Consider the following 27,597-nt stretch of genomic DNA (forward strand, 5'->3'; position numbering starts at 1 on the left):
AGCGCTTTCTTTTAAGAGAAATTATTCATTTGAGTTATTAGACGGACTTGTTGTCCACATACTAGTTTATTGATAACACGACGACACTGCCACCAAGTGGACTCAAAGCACATAACTTGACTGTGCATCTTAGTGGAAAACAAAATAGTCGTATTTTCGGAGCCATCAGACAGGAGAAGGAAAGCACCAAGTTTTAGAAGAGAATGTTATACATTTATTATTGAACCAGCTTTTGAAATCCAAAAGATGGGGTAAGGGATTAAAAAAATCATTGCACTACTTAATAAAGTATTACTAGTAATAACTCTCATACAAAATGTACAAATGTTTGTTAAAAATTTCATTATCATAACAGGCCTTCAAATGATTTTGGTTACAGATATAATACATGATGAAACTACTATGACACCATTTTAATGATAGAGTTTCATAAAGTTTGAAGGAAGAATATTCAACCAATCCAACAACTTGGGTGGAAAACATTAGCAAAATGACTTGATAAGCACTAAACATATTGGTTGCAACATTTTCTGAAAAGACATAAATAGTGGGACTGAGGTAATTGCTAGTGTACCAAGCAAAAGAAAACTGTCCAACACAAAAACAAACCCTAAGACACAAAATGGATGCATACAGTCACAAATATGACCTTTGACCCCAAAGGAACATAACAAAGATGACAGAAAATCTCCCAACATTCCCGTGGATATTACAAGACTTTATACACTGGAAACACCGAGCAGTTTTATAAAATAAATGTTCTTCCTACTTTGCATTTAAAATGGGTTCAAACAAATGTATTAGTCTGATGTGCTGAAATATGGGGACGAGTTTGTTTTGTTTTGTTTGTTTGTTTGTTTGTTCGTCAGAAAAAAAAGCTTCTCAGGTTTAAGACTGCAGGTGCCTGGCTGAACTTTCCAAACCAACCTTTTGTCAACACAATCTCTCTAAGTCCTATGTTAGGTTGTCATTGTGACACAACATGCCATTTGTGATAAATAGTGATAAATTACAAGAGCAAGTCTGCTCTGTGCATGAGGTGAACATCTTGGAAATTATATTATGACATACTGACATAGGCCTTTCAGAGATAATCATTAGGGGAAAAAAAAAACCCAACTTCTGGACATATACAACTGCGCAGTGAAAAAACAAAAGCATTGACTTTTTGGGGTCCTGTAGATAATTGAAGTTGAAGTGGAGATATATGTTCTTAATAGATTTAAATCTTGTTCACACACACACAGACAGACTAACTGAATCAACAATCAACTAACTGATCAGTGGTTGGTTCACAATGGAAAGAGAGTGAGTAGGTTTTAAATCTATGTATTAAAGTGCTGAAGTGTCAGATCTGGCGTCCGGTGAAACATAAATTTAGCTGTGTCTCTTTAAAATTGTTCCCTGTCAGCGATGGAGAAAACACGGCATCCGCACACAGAGGAAGCTGCTTGTGCACCAAGATGGTCACGGACATGTGTTGTCAAAGGCCTTATTCCTATGAGATAGAACTGAGGGTGAATGACACTCAGAGACTTTTCAGTGAATGTCGTGCATGCAGCTGGTCAGCTCTGTCAAACCTAACTGTATCCCTTCAGTTAATATGATGTGATGAGATGGAGACGGTCTCAAATTGTTTCTTTATGGTTGGGAAATACTGCACACTAAAAAGTGTCTCTGAAAAACCTTCAGCCTTCCTGTTCTCAGACAAAAACAATGTAGATGTGGATTAGGTTGTGTTCATGACAACCAGTACTGTGAATTTTTCAAGGGGGTGTGCCTGGTCCTGCACTTTGACTGGGAGACTTGTTTGGCCACAAAGTTTCAATTAGTCTGAGATTAATTTGGGAAAGCTGAATTTGGGATTTAATCAATAACACTGTACCACATGAACTGTATAAATACCACAGAAAAGTGAGCGCACCCAAACACACACACACAAATGTGCATGCACCTAAAAATAAAGCATATTTTCACTGCTCCAAAGTAGATCACTCTTTGAAACACAGTGTACAGTATCTTTGTTTCATCACACACACATATACACACACGCACACAGCTCTCAAACTCAGGAATGCAACAGTATACATGGACTGATTGGGCTCCACTGTAATTATAATGACTCTGGTAAAGATGACAGTGCGTAGGCCAAGGTGTATAACCAGACTAATAAAAATGGAATTAGAATCATCTTTGGACTGCAAATTTGTTAGTATAACTATACATAAGTTTTTTCAAAGCAGTCTGTTGTCTGTCCATCCTTAAAGGACAAATCAGGTCACATCAGTTCACAATGACTTCAACACATAAATATGTCGACCTGCACATTACCTGTTTGTTTCAAAGGCCATTCATAGAAAGTGAGAACCGTTTGCAGAAGGCAGAGCAGTAATCCAAAATGCAGGGACTAGGAAGTCCAGCAATGAAATGAGCATGAGTCAGTAGGAAGTTTCCATACCCCTAAATGCTGATCCCATTTGAGAATTATGTCAATGTTCACTGTTCTTGAGGATTAAAGAGTACTGGTCCCAGTTAAGTTGCAGAATTTGCAAGTGATGGTGTTTCAGAAAAGGAGATACGTTCACTGACTGGTTTGTGCATTCAAAGGGGAGATGGGGAGCAGGGGTTGGCTGCTGATACAAGCTAGAGGTCACTCAGAGTCCCGCTGGACCTCCGAGGCATCAGCTCGGCAGATAGGACAGGTCCGGTTAGCCTGGAAGGAATGAAAAATAAGATGAAGATGAAGGTTAAACTAATTAAAAATGTACGTAAGAGATCAATATATAATAGACAGTGTCAGCAAATCAAAGGCCTGGTCACACCAGCTTTTAAAACTGAATTTTAAAGCAGCATCTATGTATTTCACTGGAAGTCAGGAGCTTTCTTTGTGGGGCAGGGGTAAACCCACACACTTCTTTTTTTTTAACATTGAGTTCAACTTCAGTAAATTTTAAAATCAAATTCATGACACTGACCAAGGGCAAGCTACTGTATAGCTATACCAAAACCAATCCAGCCTGAAGGATCTTAAAGCCATAACCCAAACACATGAAGCTAACTGCTTTATTAGTGGTGTCGCTCTATTAACTTTTATCACAGCCATTATAAAAGTCATCCAGGAACAATCTTCTCCTCTAAACAGGAACAGTATCATGCAGTCAACTTTCAACTTTTTGACCCAGTTAACCAGTTTGATAACTTTCTGTTAACTGTCTTTCTTCAACCTTCAGTCATTAAGTAAAACACCAAGAGCAAGTAAAAGCTGTCAGTCAGAATCTGCTGTAAGTGTTGTTGTGACTGACTAATGTTCAAACATTCCCATCTGAAGCACATACATCACAAAACACGTGGATAAATTTCACTTTTCCATTTTATGGTGCGACCAAACCTCAAGGGTTCAGAGAGAAACTGAGAGATATAAAGTCATGCAGCTGTCCTCACTCACCTTCAGCCACTTGTCTACACATTTGGCATGGAACTCGTGATTGCAGGGTAGGACCCTTAGAAGCTGGCGAGACTCAAAGTCACACATACATACCACGCACCTGTAAGACAAAGCAGGGTTGGCATTTTAAAATCTTACCAAAACAAACCTACAGCTTTTCGCAGTGAAAAATCCTCACACAGAGACACTCACAGTGTTTGCTCAGACTGATGGTTGTTGGGGTTGAACCTGTATGACGGAAGCTGCTCTATATCTGCCTTGGTTAGTCCTCGGGGTTTGGCCTCTCCTAGACGCTCTGCAAGGTTCAGCAGGGCCTGAAGGTTTCAAACAAGGAAGAAAAGTTTAGAGGCCAGAATTTGCAAAGGACGTGGTTTCAGCTAAACTATCACATAAATGGACTGACCCTTTAATGAATCTTTAAAACTGCGCTGAATGGGAGTGAGTGGATTTCATGATGAATATTTGTCAGAGATTAAGAGTTCATTTTGTCAATGTGTTGTGTAAAAAAAAAAGAACATGTTCTGGGTTGTAAAATTATTGACAGCTGAGGGATCAGTGGGATCAGTTTGTCTCACCTCGTAGTTCTCCACCTCTCCATCATCCACATCCAGCTCTAAACTGATTGTGGGGGCCACATTTGGGGGCATAGGGAGCATGGACCTGATAGTTGAAGATAGGAAATACAATTTTCCTCTGGATATCAATTCATTGGGGAAAACTTGGATCTACAGCAAATTCACCTGTATAGTTCTAAGAAAGTAAAAAACACTTACAGGAAGTAAGGCAAAAAGCTGGGATGGTAGGGCGATGGAGGAACAGCCTGCTGAGAGCGGTAACGCCGACTTGTGAATCGACGAGGCATGAAGTGGGGATAGGGCTATGAAGGGAGGGGACAGAGAGAAAACTATTTAGTTTTCTACTCTGAATTATTAAACTTTATCATTATCATCCAAAACAAACTTGGGATTTAATAATTGTACTTACCACTGTAAACAACTCCTGTGACAGAGGGTCGTGGTGTGACAGGAACTGGAGTGGTGTGGAGGGTGGCAGGGTGGATGGAGGCTGATGGTGATGGTGGTGGTGGTGGTGGTGATGGGAGTAGCTGAAACCTCCACCCACTGACAGCTGCTCTCCAAGAATCTCAACATCATTTTCAATTGTCTGTAATGGCTGGGGAGAAAGATGCTACATTAACAATCAGGACAAGTATATGATAGCTATTATGTTTGGACAAGATGGCCGCCTTTTTATTTCGTAGAATATTTGATGAAATCAAGATGGCATTTTAATGTTATCAGTGTGTGCACATACTTATTTACGCATACTATTGCAAACTGATCTATAGTATATCTATTAATGGCAACAGAAACTGTCATGCAAAAGAAAATGTGCATGAACAAAACAAAATGATTATTTTCTTATGATGACTAACTAGGTTAATGAATTCATCATTTTCTTTTCACTTCCCTAGAGGTGTCAGATGCACATATTATTTCTGGGCAATGAAGAACCTGCTCTGCTAGAATAACTGAGTTCTGCTTTAGAGTCAACAAATTCTAATAATACAAATGTGTTGTTTTTTTTTTAGGAAAGCACCATTTCCAGGAAAAGAAGTAAAACAAATCAATCACATACCGATCTAGGCTGTTGTGTCTGGAAAGGCAGGAACTGTCCGGGTGTGGGGAGGTGGGTCGGGTGGTGAGAAATGTGAGGCGGAGGAGGTAGCAGGAATTGAGGGTCACTGGACAACAGGGAGGGAAAGGCATAGGGGACCGGCAAATGTTGCATTGAACATGCCTGCAGCATCTGGAAGACAACAGAGAAACCTTTAAAGTATGTTTCTTATTTGGGGGGCTGGATTTTATTACATCTTCCCACAAGGTGGCAGCCAAGTCCTTTCAAACTAGAAAATTCTCTGCAGCTAACTGCCACTTTTTACACACTTTCCCATTTCATTGGTTCTTTGGCTTTGAGTGTTAGAAGAGATAGTACAGCAAGTTTACAAATTTTTAATAACAGACGGACCAGCATTGTTACAAACTGCACGTGTTCTCACCGGGTGGTAGTGCTGTCCAGTGCTGAAGACCACACTGCATGTAGGAACCTGTTGTTGTGAGGAGCAGGTTGGGGGAAGGTGTTGGCCACTACACAATGGTGCTGCAAGACCATGAGGAGGGACTGGGGTCACAGTGTAGGAGACTGGTACACTGCCCTGCTGCAGCTGAGGACATATCACATCACAGTTGATAAATACAGATTTCATAGATAAAATGTCTGCTGGCCAACTGGCACAAAAACTGATTTGTAGACTAACCTGTTCATGCAAGTCCATGACCATGGCTCCTTGCGGCTGTTGTGCTGTGTGATGCTGTTGCTGATGATGGAGGTGATGGTGGTGAGCAGCCGGATGTAGCAACCGTGGTGACAAGGCAGGGGGATGGAAAGCTCGGGGCTCCTCCGCACCTGCCCCACCACCACCAGCTGTGGGGGGCTGACCGTAAGTGCTGGGCGTGTGCGTTGGGTATGTCTGGTGTGTGGAGGGATGGGTGTTGTGGTAGTTTTCATCCTGGAGCTCTGATGGCGCTAGGCGAGGTGCAAGGCCTTGGGTGGAGGGGTGGTGATGTGGAGGCAAGTGTCTGGTAGGTCTGGCGATACGACCACGCTGACGCCTCACGGGGGGGCTGGAGGAAGCAGAAAGGTAAGGTTTATGTTTGGGGCCTTCAGTTACTTATCACAGTTGAAGTGATTGTATAACCACCTTACCTGCGTCTGTGGCGAACAGGGGTGAGGCATCTCTCCTGGTGGTAGTGTGTGTGGGGGTGAGGTGGCCTTCGACTGGGGGGCCCTGACTCCCAGGGGCGGATGGGGGGAGATGGGGTGGATGGTGGAGGGGCGGATGAGGTTAGCTGCTCCAAGACTGACTGGCTGGACAGCCTCTGGCGCTTTGGACTGGGGCTTTCCTCACTCTGCAGAGGGTGGGGGTGGAAAACAGAGGAAAGAGAGGCGAGGGAGAGGGGATGGGTATTGTGGTTAGTGACCCATAGCACTCGTATCAAATAAATCAGTTTCACCATGCTTGACATTCCCTCTGGCCTGCAATCCATATTACTGCATAGACACAAGTTCCTTTGTGACTTGTGGCATTTCCTGTATGATCCAGAGTGAGTGTACTCTCATATGCATTTTCAGACATGTGTGTGTGTGAAAGACAGCATATTACACCAACAGCACTCTGAAGCCCTGAGGGTTCAAAGTCACTTCCTCTCGTTGTGAGGAAATGCAAACGCTAGACAAGCTCACACAAGCCCATGTGCGAGTCATATGTACACGCCCTGTTCTGGATAGCTGGGCAAATACTTATGACTTATGAGGCTCAGAAGCGGTGTCATAGCTGAGAATGTAGTCACCCAGGTTCCGACCAACTAAGAAGTCATCCCTTTCTCTTGTTTCAGTCCAGTCAACTCATCTGTGAGTCACTTCACTTAGTCAAGCAGTGAATCTCACACTTGGTGCCTGATGAGGCAAGAACAGACACAAAACACACACTCATGTGTCAGCTCTTAGTCACTCTTCATTACAAAGACCTTAGCTGGGCTATGAAGAACACATGGGTTCCTTAAGAAACCACACATAGCACGATTCCTCGTAGTTACCATCTCACCACTTTTTTCCCTCTACTTACTTGATCCCTGCTTCCACCTTCCCTTTTTGTGGGGGAGACATGTTGTTAAAGTGTGATAAAAATGACTCAGCGGCTGTGACTTTTAACACACACGCATGTGCACACGCATGCGCGCACAGACGCACAGACACACACACACACACACACACACACACACACACACACACACACACATAGCTCAGCAACCTTGAGAGCCGTGTGATAGCTAAAAGGAAACAGCTGGAGAGCAGGCAGCAGAGACACACGCATGTTCTCTCTCACTCACACACACGCACGTGCACATACACAAAGTTATGGAAACGCCTGCAGACATGCAAATTCACATTCACACATGGGCAGCTGCCACTGTTTGAGTACTTCATATTATTCTATAAAGAACAATACCTTCTGACTCTGCTGTTCCTACAAACCCGAACAAAATGTGTTTTGATTACTGGGCCGAACACACTGTGCCGTAATGGCTCTATCACTCACTTGTAGCACTAGATGTGACCTGAGCCTGAGCTGCTTATGGAAAAGACAAAAAATAACAATGACTTCAATTAGGCTTGACTGTGTGATAAAAGAGGGCTGGAAAGGAGGAAAAGGTGTTGGAAGAAAAAGTGTATTGGATTCATTTTCTAAAAAACTGAAATGAGGGTGATGCTTGGTGGAGCCTTGGGGCAAAGCAGAGACTGAATGACAGAAGAAAATCGGGTCGTTGTAGTATTTCTATAAGCAATGTAAATCACCATGCTCGAAACAATCAGGTCCAAGATGACTGGCGAAAAAACTACCATCTTCAAAGTAATGTCAAATCCCAACACATCCTGCTCTGCCTTATGCATAGCTCAAAATACATTTTAACTTGTTTCTGCAGGTCTAAGAGAGGCAGCACTAGGCATGTGGTGGGAAAAGGGTTGAAATGCCTCAAATATTTTCAAATAATAGATCAGAACCATTGGGTTGCTTCATGACTTGGTCGTTCACCAGGTTATTACAGACTACGCTTTAAATTATTTTAGAAAGTGAACTCTCTTCAAACACTGCTGCTTAAAATATGTTTCAACCAAAAGTCTATTTAAAATACTCTTGTGAATTAAAAATAAGCTGAAACCAGTGGTTGACCTGGAAGAGCACATACCATTAAGGCTTAGTCTTGACCACGGCAGCCCAGGTTAAAGACTGACCTGTGGCCCTTTGCTGCATGCCATCCTCTCTCTCTGCCTGACTTTTCTCTCCATCCTTTTGCTAGTGTTTGCTGTTCTTTTTTAGACAATTTTCACTTCTATTGAGACAAACAGCCAGTCAACAAAAAAGCATGTGGTCAAGTTCACTGAGTCAGATTTAGAGTGGACAAGAACGACTTTGTTAAAAACAGAAAGAATCAGAGGCATTTCCAGGGATCCTATTTTAACAAAAGTGATATAGAGGGCACAAACTGTCTGTGCCCATTTCCACATAGGATGAGTAGCACCAAAGCCCCCACCCTAAACCCCTCCGTTCTTCTCAACAACCCCTCCTTTCTTCCAACCCTCTCAACCAGCCTAGCCCCAACCTCAAAACCCTAGGGACATCTACTGTGCCCATTTTCATATGTAAGCCAGCCTCCTCCATCCCAACCCTGACATACACCCCCACCTCCCAAAACACACACACACACACACACACACACACACACACATCTCCCCCCCACTCCTTCCATCAGATAAGCGGAATCCCTTAACAGCCCCTTCTTCCTCGACCCCTCCTCGTTTTTCTTCTGTCTGTCCGTCCTGTCCAAGACCCCAGCCTGAAGTTCTTAGACAGGACACACACACACACACACACACAAAAACACACTGTCTATCTTAACACATGCAGACTATTGCCCATTAGTATGAAAGTTTGATGGGCCTGTCTGCCTGTGTTAGTGGAAAGGGAGCAGTGTCAGACAAAGGAGTGTGCATATGTGTGTCCTCAAGCAACGTGCCTTATGTTTTAATAGAGAGCTTGGTGTGAACCCATGTGCACACACACACACACGCACACACAACTGTCTGATTCAAACATGTTACCGATAAAACCAGAATATGTAGAGAAAGAAAAACATGCTGACTTTCAGAAGCTCAACATATACAAACATACACAGAGTGGCTCCCAGTGCAGCCCAGAAACATTGCAGACTGCTCTACGGCTGATATTACAGCACATTCTGCAATGCTCACAATGTAGCAACCAACCACATTCACACGCACAGACGCACACAAACACAGACACACCCCTCCCTCTGCCTTTCACTCTGTCCACATCCACTGAGTGCACACACCAGGCTAAACAGACATCCTGAAGCACAAGTGCAGACACACCCTACCATGTTGTATTTCACTAAGTCCACATTTGGGAAATGCATGCATCCACTTGCGCGCGCGCACACACACACACGCACACACGCGCACACACACACACACACACACACACACACTAACTGTGGCCAGCAGCTGTTGTGGCTTCGCTGTCATTGCAGAGAACCAAAATAAAGAGAATCCCAGAGTGCATGCTAACAAACCTAAGAAACACAACTATGCCCAGCTTCCTCTTTTCCAGCATTTGTGCTCTAGATAGGAGCATGAATGTGCACACTGAGCAAATATGGTCATTTTGCTTTTACAGATTCATTAATATTTGCAGACATGCTTCCACTAACACTCAAACACTTCTCCCTCCCCCATTTATTTTTTTTTTTCCATCAACAACATTTCAAAGCCCATTTTGTTTCCTGTGCCACTGTTCCTCCCTTCCTTCCCCTCCCTCCCTTGCTCCTTCTCCTCCTTTCCCCTCCTCTCCCTCCAACCAAGTCCCACAGCTGGAGGTGAAATCATTAGCAATACCCCCTCCCTGTTTTCGGCCTTGCCGCCTTGCTGCCTTGCCTCCTTCCCTTCTTTCATTCTCTCCCTCCAAGCTTTCTGCAACACGTTCCTGAGCATACTGCCTCCCATCTTCTTCCGTTCTCCATTCATCTGTTTTCAACACAAGCCTTCACTTGTGAAGATGACAATCATTTACTGACTTGCTTCATCTAGTTAAAATGATAAGTAGTGCTCTCTTCAAAATTCCCCTATATGAATTTAGTTTTATAGCTCATATTAAACCCTCAACAGAAAGTTCAATCGATAGCTTGTAATTTAGACATGAGGGCTGCATGGATATATCACTGAGGTATAAGCTCTAAAAAAAAAAAAGTTTCCATCACTGCCCATAGAAATTATTGATGGCTGATGTTGAGTAACAACAGTGAATAACCCTCTTAAAATCTAACAGATGAAAGATACAAAGCACAACTGACTTAAAATATGTTGAATGGTGCAATGGAATCACAACTACCCATAGGCAACAATCAAGCCAGCAAACTACACACTTCTTACAAGTCATAGAGGGTACACTTGCCACAGGTTGATGCTGCTACAGTCTTGTATAATTTTGGAAAGCACTTTGGTGTTTGTGAAACATAAAGCAGAATGGCTCTTTTAAGTGCAATGTTTGAGTTTCTCAATGAGACTCCTAAAAATCTACATGACTAACATAATTTAGTGACTGTTAAGAAGAACATCAGGTTTCCAATGAAGGAAAACGGACTGAGGAAAAACCTCCATTAAAAGGTTTTTCATTTATTAATTCAGCCCAAAAGCAGACAAAGGAAAGGCCCTGTGTGTGTTTTTATATCTTTCACTTTACCAAACAAGTAACAAATTACGTAATTATTAGTCACAAATTCAATAAATGAATAAATTCCTACTTCATATTTTGACCAGCCGTGTTTCATACTGGTGAAGAGGCCACATTCAAGTATAGTCAAAATGTGTTACTAGTGTTCATGATGATGGCAGCAATAAGGTTCTGCCTCTTATGACAACACTGTGTTGCGATGAGATTCACGCAATACACACAGCAAATAAATCCTACAGACACACCATCAGGATTCTGTCTGATGGTGTGTGTGTGCTTGTGCGTCTCAGTGATTCACTCAACATCAGCTGAGAGATGATATTATCTAATACTCAGTCACAGTGCAGCATGATCTAAATCAGAGGCCACAACAGTGTGAGATAATAAAATCCCTCCATGTCCTGTGTTGGCGTGAACCATCCACATCAGAGCATGGCAGCTTACCTTATCACTCTCCTCTCCATACGCGTGGTCTGGGTGGCAGTGGTAGGATCCACCGGAGGCTCCTAGACAGAGAGGGGGGACACAGTGAGTCGAAACACATTTATTACATGTTCTTACTGTATAGACTGCTTGAATTACAAGATTTTGTTTGGCAAACACATCAAAAGCTCCATCTTTAGCTCTTTCAGATTGCTGACAGTGGAACTGAGATCCTATTTACCACCCTGACACAACACTGCCAGCAATTAGTCGACAATGTCATGATATTTATAGGGTTTTTTTTTTTATGTGACCTTCTTTTAAACACCAACCAACATATTTCAAGTATAAACAAAGATTGTGACTTGGATGGCTGCAGCAATTTAAAATAGCCCATTGAAAATTGTGTTTAGTCTGTAATTTAGTTTACTGGCAATCAAGTCATTGATCCCACTCTTCTATACATGCCCATATTTACATAAGAGCTTGTAAAGATCTTTACAGGCTCAGTTGAATGCTAACTTATTAATTATAACTGTGTTGTGTATTATTTTACAATACAATCTACACAGCATGCTGGTAATACCTTTTGTTGAAATTGATAGCACCGTTATATCCAGGCATTGTGGGATGTCCCCTCTTCCTCTATAGCCAGTAAATTTAATCCTTTTGTTATTATTGTTCTAACGCAACTTGGATTTAATACACAACTGCAAAAAAACAATGTCAACATGTTTGCGTGATGAGGGGTTCTGACCATGTGTACAGGACAAAAGTGACTGAAACACATATGGTATATTCTTGTCTCAGATCAGAGGCATAAGATGTAGGTACACAAACACACACACACACACACACACACACACACACACACACACACACACAGACAAGCACACAAAATAAACACAGTAATCCCGGATTAGAGAAGCTTTCTGATGATACTGCCGCTCGAATCATGCCTAAGACTTTTACTCTTTTGTTTTTCCACAATCCTTTCATCTTTTTATTGTCTTTTCTATTTATTCTGGCTTTGTTTTTCCCCTTGTCATGGGCCCGTCTTTAGCTGGGGACGTCCTCACCACAGATGGTGGCAGTAGTATACACTCCAAGGGTAAGCGTTCCCAAGGGCACTCCAGACAAGGCTACCTTTACCATAGAGATGAAGAACGCTAAACTAGATGGGAATAGATGCAAAACAGCCTTTTTAAAAGATCATTTTTCACCTCTCAGGCTGTTTGTTTGTGGGATATTTCGACTCACAGTCTCCATCTTTGAAAAACAGCTCTGATTGACAACAAAGAAGAGAAGAGGGGGAGAAAGAGAAAGATGAGGCAGACCGAGTAACGTTTTCACAACTGAATTCCTCAATCCTTAAAAAAGCCTTTCCTCTCATATTCCAATCCCCCAGAGTTGGCAAAATAAATGGATTGAAAAGGTTGGGGCAAGTAAAGCTTATATTAGTGTAGTGAAAACCAGCTAACAAGCTATTTTCATAGGGATGATTTGGGATAAAGTAGTGGCGAAGCATTCATGGAACTTGCTGGATGCATAGCTCTCTTCTGTACAATACTCATTCAATGATCACAATGTGCAAAAATCCAGCTATCTTCCTGAATATAGACTCACTTGCACATTGAATGAGTCCGGTAAATTGAGTCAGAGACAAGTCATTCAGACAGAGTCATTCTATAGAGCAAGACACACAAGCTACAGAACAGGTCTTAAATGTCTGCATAACATCGTGTCCAATGCTGGTCGAACACAAGCAGCACACAGCATAGTCCGCACAATCTAGTTTCTACATCAGGTCCTCAAGGAAAGCTGAATAGCGGAAGTTTGCAGAATGAATTTCAATGTGCATAGAGAAATTGTTTTTAGGGGATGCTAACAAGAAAGATACAATAAAACTTGAAATGTAATAATGTGAAAGATATATGTGTGGAGACCAGGGATATAGCACGTGGTCTTGTTGAATCCCCTTTTTCCTACAGAGACAGGGTCCACTGTGAAATGTATACATATTATTACGGTTTGCCTGATGGTGCAGTCCTGATCTAATTCTTAAGCAAACAGAAGAAAAGTGAGGGCTGGACCTTGAGGCAGCAGCACAGCTCAAGAAGCAGAACAGACAGGGTGCTTCAGAGCAGTGAGACATGGAGACAAGAGCCAGAGTCAGGCTGTCTGCATGAACACACTGTGACTAGTAGCACAGAGCAGAGCGTGCATTCACACACAGATACTGGGAATTTAGGAACGCAAGACACACACACAGCAGCCAGAATAGATATCAGTGTTGCAGTGAAAAGCTGTTAAAAGAATGAACGAGTTGAATGAAAAGACAAGTAATTATCAAATAGGCAACCTGCACTTTTACTAAAATGTATGTCATTGTGTCATATGTATGACCTTTAACTTTCACTATGATTCCAACATGTTTGTTGGTAGTATGGTTCATTACTATTCAAAGATATCTGCCCTATGAGAGTAGCTATCAAAATATTGGACAATGAAGACTTGGGATTTGGAATTTGGATTGGAAATTGGATTGGAAATTGGATTGGAATTTGTGCCCGATTTTAGTGAAACTTTTCTCTGCATGATGGAAAGGGAAACATTTTATACTAATACATGCCACCGAACTACAACCATTGGAAGATCAGTGAAGGTCAACAGGCTGCATCGTGATGTAAATAATTGTTATTTTCCAGGCAACATGGAATATTGTGGTTTAAAAAAGAAAAAAAGGAAAGAAGAAATTGAGAGGAAGAGAAAAATTACAAGAGAAGTTAGAAATAGCTTAAGTAATGTCAGAGCTAAGAGTTTGACTTAATACATCTGAGCCTGAAGATGAAAAGCAGGAGCTTAATGGGCATGGTGAGAATCGATCAATTTTATTCCACCTGATGAGTGGCTATAAGGAAAGGTTATGGAGTAAAATTATTTCATCTATTTTAATAGTCAATGCACACTAAGTCCCCAATTACTTATGTTTCAAACTGTATTTAACTATGCCAGTATATTTTGCATATGTTGTATGAACACCTTGATGATAAAGAATTCCCCTAAACTGTCAAAAAACAAAAAATGACTCCAAAAAAAAAAAAAAAAAAAGCCTGCTCAGTTCCATAAACATGGTGTTGAGAGCAGACCACATGATTCTTTTCAATGAACATTAGTGGTTCAGTGCGGCAACCACACTACTGTTGTTATTGTTGTGTTACCAACTTTTTTGTATGAATAAAAAAGCAGAGGATGATTGAAATTATCCCCCCCACCACACGTGTTCACTCAATATACAGAGTTCTATCAAGCCTTTATATGTGCATGCGCACAGAAAAAAAAATTGTTCTGCTCTGCCCAGTCAGTATTTGGTGCTGTCGGAGTTTGAATGTAAATTATGTAAATGAATGATTTAGAAACGAGCGCTTGTTTAAGCAACAGTATGAGGAATGAAGAGTATTCAGACCACACAAGCATCCCTTCTTCACATCCAACCACATCTTCACATAGACACCAGGAAATTACAATTGACTTCAGCTGTTTGGTCTGGAAAGTTTTTTAAAAGAATTATAAACGATGGTCCCTGCTGTTTCATTGAAAGTATACATCAGTCTGTACGAGTAGAGTTGAAAGACTGGAACAGTGCAACAATGAGGGGTACAAAGGAAAGGAATATAGGGGGTAAGAAGTGGCAAAAGTGGAGGTACAGAAGTAGAGGACAAGGTTGGAAACATATATTAAAAGGGTGAGAGCACTGAGGGGGAAAGGGAGATGGGAAGAGATAAAGAGTGGAGGGTGAGAGAGCAATCAGAGAGGGAGACTGAGGGAGATAGGGTGGGGGTTGTGGCTTCCCCTCTTGACTGCTATTGATTTTCTGTAAGCCTCAGAGTGCATCAGCTATTTCTATCCATTTCCTCCACCTCTCCCTCCCATTCTAACCCTACCCCCCTTCCCCGCACTCAGCTCAGACACCCTTCTCACACATCCTCCTCCTCCTCACACTCTCCATCACTTCATCACCAACCCTGCCTGCCACCGATCTATTTCCCTATCACCCGGCCTGTCTCTCCCCTATATATTCCTGCTGCTTTATCTCACAGCATCCACATTTCCTTGCTTTTCCTATCACACCATCTCTGTCCATGATGTCCATCACCCTCCCTCCCCCATTGCAGTCGCTCTCGATTTGACTTCCTCTTCCCCTCCCGAGCCAAAGCAGAAAAACATAGAAGAAAGTGGGTGAACAGAAAAGCCTGTTGGATCGATATGACAACAGATATGTAACATATCACCAGCCGAATGGTACCAAATAAGAAAACCGGCAGAAACCTAATTGACCACTGCTGAACTTGGAGTATTATGCATAACAAATACAGGAAGTTAAGGCAATTTCAGTCAAGCATATGTGTAAAACGAACATGCAAGCTTACATCACCCTGCCTGCTGAACACATGTCACAGCACACTTCACACCCCAGCACAAAGCAGAGTAACAAGCTGGCATATGGGCTTAAAATAGGTGGGCATGTAACGCCTGCCCAGCCATTACCTGCCTAACACTGCGTCACACAGACCTGATGGCAAGAGTGTTCATGTGCCTATAGAAATCTGAATGACTCCCCCATCTATTTATTGTTCTCTCCTCCATCATTATCTTTCTCATTATCTTCCTTTCTGTTCTGCTGCAGTCCTTGAGGTTGCTCCTCTGTCGTAGACTTTTTCTCAAGTCTGTAAAAGTGCTCATACATCCCCCAGTTTGAACACATGCGGGTGTTTGCACTCAATATACTGCAATGTTTAGTTACTCCATGTGTGGACACTAGTATTACTTGGAAAAAAAATCTTCAGGAAATTTCCGTTTTTTAATGGATATAAAGCCTGTGTGTCACCCTAGAGAACATAAATTTAAATAAACCGGAAAAATGAATGCAGTGGTCTTGCATGTCCTACCTTGACCAACCAGTCACAACTGATCTGACACACAGCACTGCAGATGCACGCGCCTAAGGAGATTTAGAAAATATAAACTCAATCTATACAAAACCTTCTCATCATCTCCATCATGGATATTCCTGCCTTAGTTTTAGCTCTTAGTTCACCTCGATATATAGGAAAAATACTCTCAACGTAGTCCTCCACTTGATTGAAAGACTCTATATACATATGATTACAAGTTTTCTTAGACTTATGGAAACAGTACAAGGGCCATCTTATGAAATGAACCCATTGCATGCTGTCATCATGCTGTTATATTTTTGGTCACAAAACTGTGAAGCCATGCAGTGAGAGGCAGTTGCCAATTCTAACACGCCGGCTGACACCACAGACGTTCAAATCAGCAATGCATCAAAAAAGAAAAATTGTTCGAAGAGCAGGTTTTAATTTAGGAAAGAACTTTTAAAGTAGATCTCAGAAAACTGTCACAGATGCTCATTTGCAGCCCAAAGGTGATACCTGTCTGACTGCAAGTAGGCCTATACATTTACACTGTCAATAATCGCTCCTCTGTGCTGTACAGTCTATCATCTACCAGTGGATTTAGTTCTTGGTTGATATTTCAGTATGTATCAGTGTGTACCTACTAAAGAGCGTTCATGCTCCTGCTCAGTACCTGCTGGTGCAGTAGTTACCTTTAGTTATCATTACACATAACAACTCACTTCTCATTGTAACCTCTTCTTCTCCCATACTGCCAATTTACTAGTGCACATTTAGAACTACCAGGATGAAATCACTGTATGTTTTGTTTGTATTTTCCATGGCATCTTCTTTCCTCCTCTTCTTGTTCTCTCTCCATCTTCTACTGAGTCAGCCCGCCCGCCCCCCCTTCCACTTCTCCCTCTGCACCCCCGCCATCTCCTTCTCTCAACCCAACCAGTCGAGGCAGAAAGCTGCCCTCACGGAGCCCTGTTCTGAGGTTTCTGCCTCTTAAAGGAAGTTTTTCCTTGCTCCGTCACCAAGTGCTTGCTCTTAGAGGGATATGTTGGATTTCTTTAACTCCATAAAAAGTTTGGTCCAAAGCTGCTATATGCGCAAAGTGCCTTGATGTAACTTTGTTATGATTTGGCACTATATAAATAGATTGGACTTGATTTGATTTATGTGCATCTACCTTTTCTTTCGTTTTACTGCTGTCAGCTCTACTTGGTTGCAGTGATGTCATTTTGGACATATGCATGCTTCTGACAATCCTGTTCCTGCTTCCCAGCCCACCCAGGCAGCAAGTAAACAAGATGAGTGCACGTACACACACACAGTAAGCAGAAGTACATGAACACACACACTGCTAACCACTCTTTCACACTCCTTACGCGTTCTCACTCCTCCCTCTGTCCTCCGTCAATCTCCCTCTCCCCCAATTAAAGAGAGAAACCAGCTGAGAGGCTGTGCTGGTTGAGAGAAAGTAGAGGACAGAATGGCAGATACAGATGACTCTTAATTCCCTTCTTCCATCATAAATTTCAATACTACAACCACAAACTGCCGTTAACTCATTTAAACTGTAGTCACAGGAGCTATATGGAAACTGTAAGTAACTCAGTGGCATTTGGGTTTTGCTTTGTTTTTTATTTCTCTTTGTAAAGCATTTACAAGTGCATTTACAAGTACTATGTAAAAAAGCTCATTATTATTAGAATTATCATTACTATTATTATTATTATTATTATTGCAGCTACCATTACTATGACTAATGCAACATTTATACAGTGGGCATACTCATTGCATGTATGGAAATCCATAAAAACAAAGTGTAATGATTATCTTTCTTTGTCCCTTCATTAAGCTCATTAAGTGACTATTTATACTGTAAAATAGGGTTGTACTGAGTAAATAAAGGTAGGTGTCACTTTATCAAGATACTAGAACTCACCATAATCAAGACACACAAACATACACAATATAATTTTGTACAGCGGATGCCAACACAAAAAACTTTGTCCAATTCATTGTATTTTTCAAACAGGAAAACTTAACAAGGAAGCTCTTGTTCACAACCTAAATTACTTGGATTGAATGTTTGGATTGCCTCTATTACAGTGAGGCCCTGAATCTTCACAAATGACATCTTCAGCCATATGATGGTGAAATGATGACTACTTGGAACACAGTCAGCATGTGTCGATGTGGACGGAAGAGAAGTGGAATGTGCTGCGAGAGAAGTTTGAGCAACTACAAGGCTCCAAAATCCCAATCCCTCAACCAGCATCTATGCAGACTGCCTGTGGTGTACTCAGTTCATCTATGTGTGCTGTGTCACTTCACTTTGCATAACAGTAACAACCTAGGAAGAAAGAGGAGAATAAGAGGAGGAAATAGTGATGGACACAGACAGGGGTTGTGTTGAAATAACAGGCAAGTGGTGAAAATGCTTATAAACTGTTGAGACACAGAATTAGAACCAAGTTAATAACTAAGGGTAGGTCAAAATACAAGCGCTATTGCTAGTGAGATCTGATTAATCTGTACTAGACATTTAGAAATAAAAACAGTGTAGGTTGTGATATAATAATAATACTAATAACATGAAGTATAGTCTATGACAGCCGCAAAACAACAAACACACAGCTGCATAAAGCTCCCGTGGAATTTCTGAACTACATCCAGTTGATATTACAATCACAGATCATGACACGACCAAGCCACATCCTGTGGACACTACCAGTCACATCAACAGGAGAAACAAACAACATCTACCTCCCTATCCTGACCTTAAATTACTCAACATTCATTCACTCCTCACACATACCTTAACCTCCACTCAATAACTTACTGCACATGGTCTTGGTTTCAATCCTCTCCAAGATTGCCTCCCTCTGACTCCATATGCTCCAAGCCAATGCTTTTCCTCTGTCTTCTTCCAGTCAGTATATCCTCCCCTCCTCCTAGGTCACACACTCAACTGCTGTGTATGAGGCATGCTTCCTCTCTGTGCTTCTGCTTACCATTATACACACCCAAACACTCTGTGTCACCTCTGAAAGCAACCCTATTCCATGAAATTTATTAATATCCTCCATTTTTCCTGTGCTTCAGTTTAGCCGCCTCACCCTTCCCACCATCATCTTTGACTGTCTTTCTGAAAACTATGTCCCTCCCCATATAGGCTCCAATACACTATTTCTTTTGAAATAATACAAAATAAATCGTGCCGGCTGACCTTACTCTTCTCTCTAAACTGACCTCAGAGGATTTTCTGGTAACCTTTGCCATTCTTTCTGGCACTTTCTCTTAGAAAACATCTTTTTTTTAAACCAGATCAGGGTTTGGAAGAGCTAATTTGGGGTCAGCCTTCTCTACCCCCAAGGATTGCCCCTTGCTGACCAAAGTGAGTGCTTTGTTGTTTATGTGGAGTGACGGAGTAACAGGGAACCCCTGCTACTTGGTCAATCCAAGTGAAAGAGTTTCTCTTCGAAGTGGAGGGGGTTGCCTGGGTGACAAGACAAAGGAAAGGGAGGAAAAAAAAAAAAAAAACTGAGTGCATGTTTATGTTTCCACTTCTGTTTCAGACAGAAGGATGGAGAGGATAGTAGTATAGTGGAGGGGTAAAGGTAAAGTGGCAAGAGTGTCTGCCCCTGTGCTGCTTTGGGCTATCCATTAAAGCGATCCCTCCATTAGACAAATGTGAGGGAGGAGGCAAGAGAAAATGGACTGGAGGGGTACAGAAAGGGTAGAATGATCGAAAGGGAGGGGGGGGCGCTGGTGAATGTGGCTCTGAAAGGACAGGCTGTGACTGAGGTGGGTCAGAATCAGGATAGGATATCAACTGCTACAGAGGATGTTTTCATCCACATGGACCTATTTGACACCAGTTTACGGTATTTTAGGGGGCACTTTTGCTGAAGTACTGCTAAATTTTCTTTGCCTCTTTTTTCACCTTCAGCCTGACTTGACAGAAGTGGGCTGTCAATAGTCATTTTACTTCATAACTTCAATAACTAAACAATGTGTGCAGCCATGTGATTAGTACATAAGAAAGGACGAAGAACGAAAAAGTGTCAGTGCTACAGTAGGAGACCACCATGGAAGGCTGAGGCACAAAGCAGGGAAAGGGAAAGGGCCTAAAAGAGTTAGAATAGGCTACAAGGAGAAAAGACAGAGGCCAGGATTGAAGAGTATGGGATATCACTAGCTTTCATAGACAATGCAAGTGACTAAGATAGGAAGAATGGACCAAGTATCTCCTCCTCTGTCTCTTATCCTCTATCAACAAACAGGACAGATTTTTGGTACGCAAAGAGTGTCTAATAAAAAGGTGAATTCCTGGAAAAATTTCCAAAAGCCCAGCTGCTTTACTTGTGTAAAAGAACATTCAACTCTGGATTATACCTGTGTTTTTTTGCTTAAGCCAGCAATGTAAACACTTCTCAGAAATAAAGCAATTGCATTATTTTTTTAATTCTTAAATAGAGCAACTCTGCTGCTTTACCACAGTTCCACAGCCACAAAACACAATTTCTTTCTGTCATGTTAAGATTTTCTTCCCTCCACTTCACATACTGCACAACACCATGTACAAATACTTATTTTTTTGGAATCTGTATTCATTATGAATTACTGGTCTTTTGGTTGGTGCGTCTCAGTTACGATTAAAATTAGTCCAGATAATGAGAGAGTGCTTACAGAATCTCTAGCTAGTGCCTCCCCTTTAGATCGAAATCCATTTGGATGGAAATACAATACAGTCATTCTATCCATTGATTTGTGCTACCCTACATGTCATAGCTGAGCTACTATGACAGAGTATGGGCCACAGGTCAGAGCCGACCACTAAACTCTGTCAATGGCTGGTTTAATTTCTGCGTCAATGCAGTGAATTTTTGTAAAAACCTGCAGTTTTTCATCTCTTAACTTAACACGTTTTTTATTTTTCTTAAACAAACATACAGGGATACAAGGATGATTTAGCAAGCCAACACAAGGCCCCATATTACAAGGAGTCCGAAAAACAGCTTTGGTTTGCATGTATTCAGTTGTTTTGTCTTTTCTTACTTACTCTGCCAGACAGGTAGTTCCAGTCTTCAAACACTGTTGCTCAGTCTCTCATGTACACATACACGCAGACACCCTTGAAGGAGGTGTCTGTCGTTTTTATTCTATTGAAATAAAAACTGCGGTATAGGAAGAATCTCAGCTCTGAGAATATTTTTCTGTTCTTTTATATACTAATTATCTTCTTAAAGCAAAGCTGTTGTCCAAGACAAAGTAAGTTAGCTATGTTCCTATACCTCTAAAGACTAAGCTAACCCAGAGACTGAGTCTGTATGTTCCAGGATTGGTCTGTCTGTTTACAATCAATTAGTCAATAAGAGGGGTGGCTGGGTTGTTAGTGTGCTGACTGCATGACAACTTATTCCAACACGTAGTATCCGCATGAGTAGTCAGTCTTCTCTGAGCAGAACAAAATGGAAGGACTTGTATATGGACCATCATAGATTCCTCCTTTCATTTACCCTTTACATGTTGTCAGTAATCTAAAGCTATACTGACTATAAAAATGTGTACATACAGATTTGTGTGTAAATACGTTTGAACAATTTGTTTTAACCTTTCTGTTTGCCTGGATTATGATACTACCGCATTTAAGGCAACTCCAATGCAAGAGAAAGCTAGCCAACATGTACTTTTCTAACCTGAGAAGCCTGGTGCTGTGCTGTGAGAAGACTTGCTAAATGTGAAACTCTAGCTCTGCTGTTTCTATGTTATGTGGTTCACTGCACTGTATTCGCCTTTTCAGAGTGCCCTCACATGTATTCACCACCACCCAGCATCAATCCATGAACACACTCACCAAGTTTTCCTTTTCTGAAGCACAAATATCAAAGCATGCCTTACCCACTAACTTAGCAGCAGAGCACCCCTCTATCTGAAACAGAATATGTCCATTCATCCCTATGGAGAGACCGAATATCTGTTATTATAGATGCCATGGTCGGCCTTTTCTGTGTAACATGACACATCCTATTTTGTCATTTAGCCAATTCTTTTGCCTAAAGCACTACAACAAGAGGTGCCTGTTTTCTTGTTCACATGTTTTAATCCGCAAACCCTTACCCCTCAGTTATCTTACTATCATTTTTACACCAACTAATCGACAGAGCTAATTTGATAATGAATAAGCTATCGAAAAATATTTGCCTGTACACACTGTAAAGCTAATTACCTAGCTGCATCAATATTTGTGTAGTCAACTTAAGATAGACATGCCAGGCAGCCTTAAGAAACCGCCCGGGTAACTAAGCACAGCAGATCAATAAGTTTGAGAAGACCACAGCCCACACCACAGACTGCTGATGTACATTTACTGTATTTGCTAACTGTGTGCCACATCAACTCTGCAGCTCCAAAGAAAACACATGCAACACCCCATCTAGTTAGAGTACAACACCCCCATCAAATGTTTGAAGTTGCACACTAACCCTAACCCCACCACCAGGACACCCTCCTCTCTAGATTTGCCTAAAAAAACCTCATCAGGGCATCAAACTCCTCGACTTATGTCACTTTTTCTTGGTGTTTCTGGGAAGAAAAAAGTCTGATTTAAAACCTAAGGTTCTTGTACCATTCATTGTCGAGAGTAAACCACATAAGACACGGTAAAAAAAAAATCAAGTAGGGATGTTTACCTGCCGCCGGGATGCGGATCGAGCCGGGCACCGAAGAAAGCCTCTGAATGCCGGGAGAGGCGTTACTTCCCGGAGCTCGCTGCTGGTTCTCCGAGTGGTTGGTGTGAGCTCCGAGCTGTGCGCAACCGGCGCCGTGCTGCTGCTGTGGATGTAGTTGCTGCTGCTGATGGTGGTGATGGTGGTGGTGATTAGATCCCATGACTCCGCTGCCAGTTATTCCAGTACCATTACCGCCACCGTACTGCTGGTAGTATCCAGACCGAGAGCGCGATCGAGTCCTTGGGGGCTCCATGGCCATTTGATGGGGGTGAAGGGGATGGAAGAGAAAAGATGAGGACGCGGCTGGGGACTGCGGCGGAGAGCTGTTGTTGGATCCGGGCTGTACAAAGCCCCTAGCGCCGCTCTGGCTGTAACTGTAGCCCCCTGGTCCTCTGCCCCCCTCCGCGCCCCCGTAGTCTGTTCGCTCCGCCGACTCTGCCGCCCCCGCCTCGTCGAATAAATCAGCCCCTTTGGGGACAGGCTCCGGGGTGGAGGGCAGCCGGGGGTAAACTCTAGGCTCCTGGGTCGTTGGCTGTCCAGCGGCTGCGATTGGCATTTCCTTTCGGGGGATTTCCTCTGTTTCTTTCTTCTTTTTTTTTTTATTATTTATTTATTTATTTTTTTTTTGTCGATGCGCTTTCTTCTCGTTTCCTCTCACAGAAGAAGCTTTGGACACTGTTTGGAAACACAACGGCGGAGAGAGGCTGGCAGTTAGAGCCGAGCTGTGGGATCCTCTCTGTTCACACTGTAAACCAACACAGCCACCAGATAAAACTGTTTACACAGACACTTCACGTCGACCGCCGTTTATTTTGACAGGCATGTGCGCGGAGACTTCGGCTCCGCAGCTTCGCTACTTCGCTCTCAAGTTCGCCAAACTAACGCCACTTAAACTCGTTCGGCAAACAAATAACATTTTGTATATTTGGGGAAACTTAAAAACAAGAGAGAGCTTGATTTAATAAAACCACGACTGTGGACAAAAGGAGTCGTCATTTCGTGCGTAGTTTTTAATTCAGCCATATCCACGGAGGCGGTAACGTTAAATCTCAAGGCTCCGGGCCGACGTTTGGTCCACAACACCCGCGGAGACCACGGCCATGGCTCGCTAGCTCAGGAGAGGCTAACGTCGGGGGGCATGCTAACGTTAGTGCGCATTGCCTACAGAGATAAACGCGTTATTACGCTTATTATAATCGCACAACAAACGTGTTATCGGCCTCGGTCGCTTATTCATAACCACATTTATCCCCGAACTGAGTTTAAAGCTACTTTGTCCACTTTAAGAGCCATTTAAACTTCTTTAACCAATCTTCGTAATGTCGTTCGTTAGCTTGGGAAGCCATACCAACCCCTCCTCCTCCACCGACCAACACAGAGAAAAAACCCCGAAGCTAGCCACCCACGCCTCCGATCCATTTAAATCACTTGGTTAACAGTAATAAAAGAAAGTGGCTTTGAACAGAAACTTATTCGGCGTTATTTCATTAAGTTGAGGCGACCCGGCGATGTTTTCCCGGCTGGAGAGAGGCGAACAGAAAGCTCACAGAGGACGGATAAAAAAAAGTGGTCAGCCTAAAATTACAAAGAAAGAACCACGGCTAAAATTACCGCGACGTCGGGCAGAAGAGCCCGCTTCTGACTGCCGCTGAAACCCGCTCTCATTCCTCTATCCGAGGAGTTTTTACAGCAACTTACCTCTGATATGCTCTGCTCGACTGTACTCCTGTCGCGGATCTGTCGATAATGTAGTGAGCCCTGCGTGAGTGTGTGTGAGTGTGTGTGTGTGAGTCAGTGTGAGTCTGTGTGTGTGTGTGTGTGTTCAGTCTGTGTCAGCGTGAAATGTGACAGACCGTCAACGCTCAAGTCGGATTTCACCAGGCCCGGCCAATCGAAAACGGAGAGCGGAAATCGTTTGTAGTTGTTATAATTGCTCGCATTTCCCACCATTGACCTAGAAAAAAAAAAGAAAAACATACAGTTAATTCACAGTATAAAGCCTGGTTGCTTTTTAATACGTTTGACTTTAAAAAAATCAAGAGCTTACAAGTAAGGTGGATAGCTTCGGGATCTAGAATCGATTGGTGTTCCCTGTTAAATCAGAAGCCGTGGATAGCAGAGAGGCAGGCTAAAAGGGGCTTTAAATTATTTATTTACAAATACCAAGCCTACCCATTGCAGCTGTTTCCCCAGGAGCCGAAAGTTCGCTTTAAAAATAAGTAAACGGCGTGTTTGCAAACCTTATAACAGATACCATCTCATGGTGGCTAAAAAAAATAGCAAGGCGGAGAGAGCGCAATAGCATATTACCAACAACGCCACAAAAACAGGTTTGTTTATCCCTTACCAAAAAATAATTACAATAAAAATAGGCAAGTGTATATGGAAGATTCGTTTCTCACTAGTTAAACAGGTTTGTGCATGTGTCTACAACCGAAAGCAAACCAGCTGAACTTCTTATGCTCTCACTGTGGAAGAATATGCTGGAATATGGCAAGTTATTTACTTTTCTCCGATCAGTGAAGCTAGGGAGAGGATAAGACTGTTTTGTAGGAACCTTTTAGGACTGTTGTATTAAAGGTCAGTGATATGACCTGCGTATGAAAAATGTCTGCCATAATTTTGAGTAAATAATGGGCAAACATGAAACGTGTGATCTATGTCTGCCAGCCTGTTTCTCTAACACACGACACACACCCCTGTCCATCTCACCTCCCTCATCCCAGTGCCTTGGTCTTGTTCTCTCATTTCACACGCACTCAGCCCCAATACATCAACACTACTCCTAATACACACACAGCACACACACGTACACATTCACTCCTCATTACACCCTTTCCCGACTTTGATGATATGCAAATATCCCTCCCACCCTCCTTCCCTTACTCCTCCTCTCCTCCTCTTCCCTAAGCAGCAAGCCTCCACACACACACACACACACACACACACACACACACACACACTCACTCTCTCACACACACACACACACACACACCCACACCCACACACTCACTCACACACACACACACACACACACAGGCTAATGCGCTGTAGCAGCGTCCACAGACAGGCGGGGAGGATCAATTTTTCACCCTGTGTGCTACCGATATTCATAAGATAAGGCCACAGAGGAGAGAATAGAGAAAGGTGGGGGAAGGATGGGGAGCAGCAGAGATGGGGATAAGGAAAATTGTGTAGGGGAGGTAGTTGGAGGAGAGGGTGTCCATCCAGGAAGAAGGGTGAGTGGGAAGCAGAATGAGAGGAAAGAGGAGGTTGGTAGAGAGAGCACGGGTGAGAAAGTAAAGAGGGTGGGGAAGTCTCGTGGGTGTGTGGGAGGGTGGAGGCAGGATGAGTAAGTGGGTTAGGGGTGGTAGGAAGGGGGGATGGGGTGTAGAGAGGGCTCTGGGGGATGGGGTTGGGAATGGATGGGGTGGTAAGGGAAAAACAGAGATGGTGTGTATGTGTGCATGTTGGGGGGGGGGGGGGGGGGGGGGTTATTTTGCTGACGTGCTCTCTTATTGGTTTGTTCAAACGCTGGGGGAGGGGCAGCCACAAACCATACTCTTACCAGCTGTAGGGAAGAGCTCAGAAACAAAGAGAGAGAGAGGAGGGAGGGGGGCAGATATGTGTTTTAATGTTGATATTCTGGTCTAATTAGATTCCTGCCTAAGTGGCGGAATGAATGGTGCTGATCAGATAGAAATGAGCTTGAGTTGGAGAATTCTGTCTTCAGTGCACATAAGAGGTTCTTGATCTATAATTCAATTTCACTTGAGAGACAGAGAGGAGCAAATTGCCAACACTGTCTCTTTTGGATACATTCAAACTCACTTTGTGTTGAGAAAGACTCAGCCTCTTCTGAGAAACAGCTGAATTTTACATGACACATCATTGCTTTAATACCTTCAGCGTTACCTAATGGTTATGCAATATGTTTTTGAAGGTTATATTTGACAATAAAGATATTTCAAATGACCTGAGTGTCTGTTCATCTAGATACAAAGTTCACTATAAAAGAAAAGAAAAAAAAAGCCAGGCATATGGCCTACCATATGTCTGTTTGGTTTATACATAAAAATGAGGAGATACTTGACTGGTCTTCAAGCGTTAAAATTAAAAGAAGACTAAATAGAGAGCATGGACAGCATAGCAAAAGAAATACCATTCCAGCACACACAAGAAGGCAGATTGAGAGCCATGTGTTTGTGGAGCCCAGCTGAACCCCGCCTGCTAAACCAGTCGACTGGCTGTGACAGACGACAAGCAGGGAAATAGAGGATTGGTGTGTGTGTGTGTGTGTGTGTTAGTGTGCATGGATTTGTCAGAAGAGAACAAGACAAAAAAAGAAAAGAAAAGAAAAGAAAAAGAGGCAGATTGACCAATTCACATAGGCACAAAAATTAAAATAGAAAGGAAAACAAGATAACTGAGACAGACATGGGGACACAGACGAACATACAAAGAGAAAGAGAGAGGGACGCGTATGGTATTCATACACGGAGAATGGGAGAGAGAAAGCACAGAGTAGAGGAAGCCAAGCTTTCTGTGGCTTAGCCAGACTGGAGCGGTGGGACTTGGCTGGCTGTGGACCCTTGGCTTCACTATTAAAGCAAGGGAGAGAAAAAAAATCACAGTCAAAAAATGAAAAGGGCAAAGAGCTATGCCAAGAATGCACAGGCAAGAAGCAACACATTAGGT

The 27,597-nt window shown here is 42.6% G+C and overlaps 1 protein-coding gene across 2 annotated transcripts; it reads right to left on the reverse strand.

The window, feature by feature from the left end:
* rnf38 (ring finger protein 38) lies at positions 1-24,731 on the reverse strand. Of its 2 annotated transcripts, XM_029509707.1 has the most exons (13): positions 24,598-24,731; positions 22,861-23,574; positions 11,259-11,320; positions 6,212-6,414; positions 5,763-6,129; positions 5,505-5,669; positions 5,084-5,254; positions 4,430-4,618; positions 4,219-4,322; positions 4,021-4,105; positions 3,638-3,759; positions 3,446-3,545; positions 13-2,713 (listed from the first exon to the last, which is right to left on the reverse strand). In XM_029509707.1, the coding sequence occupies exons 2-13, from the start codon at positions 23,453-23,455 to the stop codon at positions 2,651-2,653; spliced, it is 2,226 nt and encodes a 741-aa protein (XP_029365567.1). In that variant the 5' UTR covers positions 23,456-23,574; positions 24,598-24,731; the 3' UTR covers positions 13-2,650. The 2 variants fall into 2 exon arrangements, with proteins under 2 accessions (XP_029365575.1, XP_029365567.1); XM_029509715.1 differs by lacking the exons at positions 11,259-11,320; positions 22,861-23,574; positions 24,598-24,731 and adding an exon at positions 10,507-10,520 and having other exon boundaries at positions 1-2,713; positions 5,466-5,669; positions 6,212-6,412.
* Between the last annotated feature and the right edge of the window lie 2,866 nt (positions 24,732-27,597).

This window comes from Echeneis naucrates, chromosome 1 (assembly GCF_900963305.1).
Source record: "Echeneis naucrates chromosome 1, fEcheNa1.1, whole genome shotgun sequence".
NCBI lineage: Eukaryota > Metazoa > Chordata > Actinopteri > Carangiformes > Echeneidae > Echeneis > Echeneis naucrates.

Bases quoted from the DNA above. Each gene is read 5' to 3' on its own strand.
- rnf38 (XM_029509707.1), bottom strand. From the start codon at position 23,455: ATGCCAATCGCAGCCGCTGGACAGCCAACGACCCAGGAGCCTAGAGTT. The intron at 4,619-5,083 runs GTATGTGATTGA...CTTTCTCCCCAG, and splicing joins AGACACAACAGCCTAGATCG to CCATTACAGACAATTGAAAA. The intron at 3,546-3,637 runs GTGAGTGTCTCT...TTTGTCTTACAG, and splicing joins CATCAGTCTGAGCAAACACT to GTGCGTGGTATGTATGTGTG.